Source organism: Nelusetta ayraudi, unplaced genomic scaffold (genome assembly GCF_046127955.1).
Source record: "Nelusetta ayraudi isolate G7.1 ecotype Tasmania unplaced genomic scaffold, CSIRO-AGI_Nayr_v1 ptg000060l, whole genome shotgun sequence".
NCBI lineage: Eukaryota > Metazoa > Chordata > Actinopteri > Tetraodontiformes > Monacanthidae > Nelusetta > Nelusetta ayraudi.
The window spans coordinates 8012961-8021086 of NW_027466110.1; the positions used below are offsets into that span (position 1 = coordinate 8012961).

General features: G+C 48.5%; 1 protein-coding gene and 1 long non-coding RNA gene across 2 annotated transcripts; both read right to left on the reverse strand.

The window, feature by feature from the left end:
* Nucleotides 1–1343: 1343 nt before the first annotated feature.
* On the reverse strand, nucleotides 1344–2042 carry LOC142897643 (uncharacterized). Its single transcript, XR_012928473.1, has 2 exons — nucleotides 1941–2042; nucleotides 1344–1784 (listed from the first exon to the last, which is right to left on the reverse strand). It is a non-coding gene; the product is annotated as an uncharacterized LOC142897643 (long non-coding RNA).
* A 1102-nt stretch (nucleotides 2043–3144) lies between these two features.
* umps (uridine monophosphate synthetase) lies at nucleotides 3145–7762 on the reverse strand. The gene is made up of 10 exons (XM_076039927.1): nucleotides 7523–7762; nucleotides 6819–6972; nucleotides 6605–6729; nucleotides 6314–6501; nucleotides 6138–6235; nucleotides 5556–5716; nucleotides 5325–5442; nucleotides 5057–5232; nucleotides 4832–4946; nucleotides 3145–4411 (listed from the first exon to the last, which is right to left on the reverse strand). The coding sequence occupies exons 1-10, from the start codon at nucleotides 7670–7672 to the stop codon at nucleotides 4233–4235; spliced, it is 1464 nt and encodes a 487-aa protein (XP_075896042.1). The 5' UTR covers nucleotides 7673–7762; the 3' UTR covers nucleotides 3145–4232.
* Nucleotides 7763–8126: the final 364 nt, after the last annotated feature.

Below are 8126 nucleotides of genomic sequence, written 5' to 3' on the forward strand. Positions count from 1 at the left end.
TTTAAACAAATATTGACAAGAGCTTCAAACGCAAGTGAAAAAAAGACGGCAAGTAAATTTTTTAAATGATGGCTCTTTTAAACCATGACACCAGTATAAAACACCGTTTAACCTTGTTGTGTGTTTTGGTGATAATAGAGAAAATCAAAAGCGAATGTGAATGTTTAAAAAACGTATGAAATGGACCTAAAATATAAAAATCTATTCAGATTTTTCCAAATGATTTTTTTTGCAAAGGGACTGCATTATTGGAGGGGAGGATTTCTGAGATTTCTGAGATTATTCATGCATTTATTTTTTGTTTTAAAAAGTTTTTTTTTTTTTTTTTTGACTACATTTTGGCTCCCGTTCATCAGTTTGGATGTAGTGCTGAAGGAAAGTGAGGCTGCAGCAGTTGAGTCAACATTTTATTTGATATCTTTCTCCATCAGAGAGCTGGATGAAAACACACACACACACACACACACACACACACACACAGTTCAGATAATGCACGGCTGATGAAGGGCAAAACACAGTTTGGAACATGGGAACAAAATCACGTCACACAGTTGAAAGAAAGATAACAAAAAACAAAAGCGGAGGGCTGGATGCTGCAGATGACAGATGGCCCTCATATCAGATGTCTGCCAGCAGTTAATGTTTAGTTAATGGTTAACACAACCTCCCATCATGGTCACATCTCCTCTCTGCGGTGCTTGAACGCAGCCCCGGGGTCGTGACGTCCGAGGTGGACAGTCATAAATGGCACCCGAGTGGAAAATGAGCACCGCCGTCATCAGTGTGCCGATGGGAAAACAGTTACCGCTGAGGCACCCGAGAGGGGGAAATATGTTAATATCATCAAGCGCGTCGCAGTCATTGAGTGTATGGATTGGGAACGGAGGACGTGCGCAAGTGGCCAATTGGAGCGAACCAGAGTTGGAACCATGTGGAGACTTTTACCAGGAGTCACTGTGGAGTCTGGTCGGCTGCATTGTCTCTGATCCGGGAAGAGAACTTGTGTGACTGTGAACGCGCAAACATACGGTGTGATGTGAAACGGTGGAACTCATCGTTTGATGTCTTACAGCAAAAACACAAAGGAAAGAAGGGGGGAAAAAAATGGAGTCATGTTTTTTTTTTTCTGAACCATCGTGACCTCATCCCGCTTGACTTTTTGTCACGCAAATCCGCCAGCTGTTGCCGCAACTCGCGGCTTCCCTTGGTTCCAACGGACGCCTATTCACTGGAAAATGAACACATCTTCAAAAGAGGCAAATGAGTCAACGCACCACTGTTGCTTTGCTTGGGATCTTTTTTTTTTTTTTTTTTTTTTTCGATCTCCAGGCCGTCCCAGGGTGTTTGTTTTTTTCTTTAGACTCTACTGCCAGCTGTATGCAAATAAAGCTGCCTATTCAGTTAAACGCCCAGCACACCTGGTGTTTCAGTTCCTGACACTGTGAGAGACAGGAATCTACCAGTCTGGATGTTACTCTTACCCCTTGGAAAACATTTTCCTCCCTTTTGCACCAACTCAACTCTCTTCTTATCCTAAAAAAAAAACAAACAGTCTGAAGCCACTTATCATCGATAAAAACCCTCTGGAAAAAAAGGCGGCGAACTCTGCTGTCTCCGTCCCCCGGTTGCCAACCCGTAGCCTGCGTAACGCGAGCCGAACGAACAAAACTTCATCGTCAGGTATTGTGCGTGAGGCTCAACGTGAAGCAAGCACGGAGGTCGGGGGGGTGGGGTGAAGGAGAGCGTGAGGCCGACAGAGGCCGTCTCCGCCGGCGACTTGACCTCTGGGGGAGAGATTTGGAGGTGGGAGACAGACGTTAGAAGAGCAGGAACAAGGGAAAAAAACACACACACACACACACACACAACCAAAACCCCAAGTAATCAAGATGAGAACTTGCAAAAAGCAGAAGGCGGAAACCGACAGAAGGTCCTCCTACCTGGGAAGGTGGCAGCGGACGGCAGGCGGCTCTGGTGCGACAAGATGTGTACCGTCGCTGACAGGTATACACCTTATATACCTGCACGGTCTCATCCTATCTCTCTCTCTCTCTCTCTCTCTCTCTCTCTCTCTCTCTCTCTCTGTGCTTCACCCCACCCCTCCCAGCTCACTCCACCCACTCAGGGATGAAAACGACTGAGTGGATCCTCAGGGCGCGCACAGACACCTGTTACACGGTGCGTTGGGCTGATCCAATATTGACATAAAGAGGAGGGGGGTGGGGGGCAGAGTGGGTGGGGGTGTAGGTGTGACTGTTCCTGTGACACACACACACACACACACACACCAACCCCTGTCCTTCCATCCACAGCAACCTTCCTATTCCTCTTCCCACTCTGCACCCGGCAACGTGTCTGACCTTTGTGCCTTTGCTGATCCGAGCGAGTGGTGGTGGTGGGGGGATGGGGTGGGTGGGTGGGGGGGGGGCTTCATTCACGGCGGCTGCCTGCTACCAAATTTTTATCGCATTCAGCTACCCGTCGAGAAGACGCATTTCCATAATCATGTGACTTGCAAATGACTGCAGGGCCGCCCGCGCACCTCGTCCGACAACTTTTGGTGGAGAGAGCGAGGGAAGGCGCTGTGGGGGAGGCGTTGTGGGGGAGGCCTGCGGGCGTCGATGTTCAACGGCGGCTGTGAGAACAGAGGGCAGACCGACTGTAAGCTCATCAAACAAGCGCGCTCAAAAGCGGAAATTACAGGAGCAACATTCTGCGTTTTTGTTGCTCCAGTGGCTGTGACGCTTCGCTCCACCGGCCTCGTTGGCTTCCAGGCTACATTTCATTTTTGAAGCTGAAATGTGAGTGTACAAGAAAAATATGGCAACGCATATTTTTCTTTTCATCTTATTTTTCCAAGGAGATCAGATTCCAAACGACTCCCATCCCCCTTTTCCTGGTTTTCAACATCTTCTTTCAGTCTTTTTCTTTCTTTTTAAACACCTGACAAAATAACCTGGGGACATCATCCTGGTATTATTCAGCGAGACGCAGGACTTCTGGGTGATACTGCTAGAGGACAAGTAGGGCTAAGATGTAAATGGGGGAGCTTCTCACGGGCGATTAGGAAACCAATACAATTGTTTCACAGTTTCTTTCTTTCGTTTTGAACTGCAGATACAAGACACAATAACAGCAAAAATGTTTTGCCACTCATGGTTTATTGAATACTTGACATTTCATTCCAGAAAATCGCAAAAAAAAAACACACAGTTGCTATTTTGATCAGAGATGGAAAGGTCAAACACCAGCGAGACGTTTCTCACTCCAGCTCGGCCACCAAGAACCACTTGTAGCAAAGCAGTTGTCACGGTAGCAGGACAGTGTTGACAAGTTTAAACCACCATCTCCCCCAGAAGGCAGCTGTCAAAACTGAAGGCTAAACCAAACTTGTTCATCACACCTCCAGATGGCGGATAAACTCGGCGACGGTCGGCTCCTTGGACGATCCGCACGGCTAGAATCACCGTCTCCCTCAATGACTGGGACTGATTCAGACTGTATGGACGGCAGACAGAAGACGTACGGACTGAGACGGAAACGAGTCGAGGAAGGTGAGCGTGCGACGCGCTGATCGTCCAGCCGCTGGAAAAGTGTCCGAGAAGTCACAATAAAACAAAATGCTCAGAGCATCGCAACAGGTCGGCAGGGCAAAGTCTGAACAAGGAGTCGCAGTTTATAATCCTCTGAGACATCAGTTGCATATAAAAAGCAAAAAACGAAGACATGCCCTCATTTAGGACCAAAATATTAAACTCAAACTAAAATATCCCAGCCATGCGGTTCTGATTCTTCTTGTTCTAGTGGAGAGAAAGAAAAAAAAAAAAGCATCAGCTCCGAAAAACAAAGTTGTGGTCTTAACATGGACTGACGCACAGCGTTCCGCCTGAAAACTGGGGCAACTTGTTGGTTTAGATCATCACTGATATATGTGACCTCTTAAACTGTTGGACATGAGAGGAGCAGAAAACCCTGAAGAAAAACCTGGACCAAAATCTGAATAAGATAAACAGAGACGATGATTTTCACATCATCATTATTATTATTATTTTTTTTTTTAAACCCAAAACAAGTTCATGTTCCAACTCCTATTGTCTCCCAGTGAGGAACGTGGACAAACAACTTGCTTGTGCGCATTGAAAGGTGGCAGTGTTGCGTTAAAGCCCGAGCGTAGAACCTGCAGAACCTCCTCTAACTGAGTTTAACTGAGCTTCCTTTGCGATGCGACGCCTCTACTGGTCACGCGGGCCCAGTCTCTTGGTGTAAGCCTCCCAGCCCGACGTCCTGTACGACTCGGCTGCGCTCAGCTTGTCGGGGGCCGCCAGGATTCCCCGGCCCACGATGATGACATCAGAGCCCCTGTTGCGGAGGACGTCCTCCGGTGTGGTGTACTGCTGGCCGAGCACATCTCCTGTTGATGCAGAGGAAGGAGGCAGCGTGAGGAGAAGCAGGGGCAGGGGAGGGAAAGGCAAAATTCTATGTAGCACAGTGCCACCCAGTGGTGAAAACAATGAATGAACGCAAGAGTGCAGCGCAAAGCATTTCGACTGCCAAGTATCAATAAAAATCTCGGTGATTTAATGATGTAGCTTCTATTTTTTTTAATTATACCAAATATTTTTTTAATTAAATTAGAATTTGTCTCAAAAGCCAACATGTGGATTCAAAAAATGTCCAACTTAACTCTAAAAATGACTTATCTACTTGCATATTGTAGACACAGTGAGTCAATGACTTTGCATTAACATTCATATTAGTCATCTTTCAAGCCTTTCTCGAAAAACCAACCACCCACACACACACACACACACATACACACAGTCTCATGTACCTCCTGCCTGCATCTGCACCCCCGGAGTCATGTGGATGAACTCTGGCCTGCTGCTAACCTTAGAGCCACAGATAAAACCCATCACAAAGTCTGACTGCTGCTCGGCCATCTGCAACTGCAAGTGGAGAAATAAAAACACACACACACACACACACACGAGAGATTAACGTCCGCAACCTCAGAGGCTCCAAAACAACAAGGAACAGAAGTGAAGCGCGTGCTCACTGTGGCTTTCGTGTATTCGCCGGTAGCCAGGGAGCCTTTGGAGCTCATCTGAGCGATGAGCAAGCAGCCACGGCCCAGAGGCTTCCCCACGGCACTCAGACCCTGCACCACACCAGGACCCGGCACCGCGTGGGCGTTGACTATGTGGGACCAGGAAGAGATCCGGAACAGACCGCCTGGGGCAGAGGGAACGCGGGTGTGAGGTCAGGCAGCATTGCACAAAAAAAACAAAAACAACTTTTAGCAGCAAAGGGTTCAGTGTTTGTACCTTCATACTGGTGCTTCACTGTGTTTCCAATGTCTGCGAACTTGCGATCTTCAAAGATGAGGAATCTGTGCTGCTCAGCCAGCGCCTGCAGTTTCTGGCTGAAGGCCTCTGTGAAGTCCTGTCGGCAGAGACACGGCAGCGTTAGATCCACGGCCGGGGCGATATTCTTCCTCCTCCTCCTCTTCCTCAGCCTCCTCCTTCTGGGAGACGTCTTCGGCTTTCAGGCCAAACCTCCAGAATGTCCACGTGGGTCTTCAGCAGGCAAATGCTCGGTCCTAAGGAGTCGGCCAGCTGTAGGAGCTCCTCGCTGCTGGTCACGTCGGCCGACAGACAGAGGTTAGACTGCTTCTTCTCCATGATGTTCAGCAGCTGGGCAGCCAGTGGGTGAATGTCTGCAGCAAAGAGTTTTGAAAATTCTCTCAAACAGTGGCTCAGCTAGTGGAGTCTCAGGACCCACATTTGTTTCCTTGAAATAAAAACTATCAAGCCTAGTAAATAAATTATAGAATTAAATATGTGATGTCCTGCAAAATAAATGCCCGGCATTTTCACTATGAATCTATATATTTTAAAATCCCTTTTTAAAAAAGGAAACAAGGGAGGAAACTGCCCACAAAGCCACGACCCAATCAAAACTAACTTTTGGGACCCACTAGTTGAGAAACGCTGCTTCAAAATCATCTGCAAGGACCAAGAGTCCAAATTCTGGTTCTTTGAATGAGACCTTTACAAACAACCGCGCACGTAGACTTCAATGTGACCAAAAGCAACTTCACCTAAATATTAACAATAAGAGAAGACGAGACTACACACTGGGTAACTTGGCTCTCTCTGCGTAGCTCAGCTCCGCCTTCTGCTCCACGCACAACTTCTTGGTGGCGGGAACGCTGTTGCCGTTCTCCTCCTTGCCGCTGGAAGAGTTACCAAAGGTCAAAACACGTCTCGGACGACCGCGGGCTTCCCATTCTCGTCCACTTTAGTCAAAGCACCTGAAGGTGTTGTTGGCCAGGATGAACGTGCGCACGTTCTGGGCCATCTGCTTGTCGATGCGCTCGGACGCCAGCAGCACGTTGAGCAGGTTGAAGAGGGAGAAGATGGGATGGAGGCGGATCCCTTTGGAAGCCAACATCTCCACGGCGCCTTGCTCTCTGTCCATCACCACCACGGCGTCGGTGACCTTTAACCCACACCACAGGGATACATTTACCAATAGACAACCGTGACTGGCGCTGGGATTCATCACCTTGGTCCTAACGCATCGCTCTTCTTGCGCTCGCTACCTTCAGGCCCTGTTGGCTGAGAACTTCGGCCGTCTCCAGGATGCTGCTGCCGCTGGTCACCGTGTCCTCGATGATCAGGCACGTGTCCCCCTCGCGAAACTTGCCCTCCACCAGGCGCTTGGTTCCTAGCAGGGTGACAGAAGTCAGTCTGCACGCACAGTGAGAAGCACCGCTGTGCTACCCGTACCTGAAAAGTCTTTATCCGGCCACTCACCATAGTCTTTGGCCTCCTTCCTCCTGATGAGCATTGGCAGGCCGTGCTGGGAGCAGATGATGGTGGCCAGGGGCAGGGCTGTGTAAGGGACGCCGCACACCGTGTCGAACTGCAGCTCCTCACTTTCCACACGCTCGTAGAGAAGACTGGACACCTGGGGTCGGGTCGGGGGGAGGGGGAGGGGGGGGGGGCACAGACACTTTGCAATATCCACTGTGATAACTTTTAGGGGGCTCAACATGTCATTGTCACTCAGAACTGAAACAAAGTATTGAGCATCTGCGTCAGACCGGTGTTCATTATTTAGTATCGCTTTATTTTGGAGGGGCAGGAGCGTTATTACGATTAACTATTGCAGATGACTGACAGGGTGGAGTAGTAGAGCTGTGTACATAATAATAACACAAATATCTCCTTTAGGACGATGTACCGAGTCCGGGAGGGATTCATGCTGATTATTATAATGTATTTACATGTGTTAAATAGATGTGAACGGTGAAACGCTACTTTGAGGCTCCAGATAGAGATAAGAAAAGGAAAAAAAATCAAACAGCCAGGCGAAGCATTTCTGACTTCCTGCGAAACGGGAAACGGGCTCGTTTCACACTCGCCAGAGCAACGTCCTTTTCAACTTGCACACGCTTCTTAGCGCGATATTCATTATTTCCCGCTTCCCGTTCGGCGGCTCGACACGTGTCCGCTACCTGGTTCATGAGGTCCGGGTAGGACACCAGCACTCGCAGGTCGATGTAGATGGGCGTCATCATGCCGCTCTTCAGCTTGTACTCGCCGAACTTGACCGCGTCCACATCGTGGAGCTTCAGGATGACCCTGTCCTTGTTGCTGGTCGACATTGCTTCCCCCGCTGCCTAGGTTAATGTTGGAGTTATTTTCCAACTTACAACCCACGCGACTCCTTAGCTGCTTAGGGGCGGGACAAAGCGCGGCGCTTCCTCATTGGGTTTTTCAAAATAAAAGCTTTTGTTGAAATAACCTAAAGGCGGACCAGCCAGCGAGTCTCGTCAAAGCAACGATAATTTATATAATATTAGAGAAGAAGAAAAAAAAAACACCAATCATAACTAAGATCCAGTGATCTCCGTAATTTCATTGAGCATTTTTCAAAAATAAAATAAGTCTGAAGAGTCAAGCACATATTGTAGGAGCCGTGAGTGCCTAATGTCTACATTTCTTTGACACCTGGGCATGGGCGTGTGTGTGAGTGTGTGCGCACCACGACTCTATTTAATGCAATTCACCTGTGCGTCTCGAGGGTTGATGTGGTGGGGTGAGCGTCGGAGGCGACAT

What these genes read in the sequence shown, in the direction of transcription:
- umps (XM_076039927.1), bottom strand. Translation starts at nt 7,672, where the DNA reads ATGTCGACCAGCAACAAGGACAGGGTCATCCTGAAGCTCCACGATGTG. An exon ending in CTGGCCAACAACACCTTCAG is followed by an intron (nt 6,236 to 6,313) that starts GTGCTTTGACTA and finishes TAACTCTTCCAG; the next exon opens with CGGCAAGGAGGAGAACGGCA. An exon ending in GGTGCAGATGCAGGCAGGAG is followed by an intron (nt 4,412 to 4,831) that starts GTACATGAGACT and finishes CTGCATCAACAG; the next exon opens with GAGATGTGCTCGGCCAGCAG.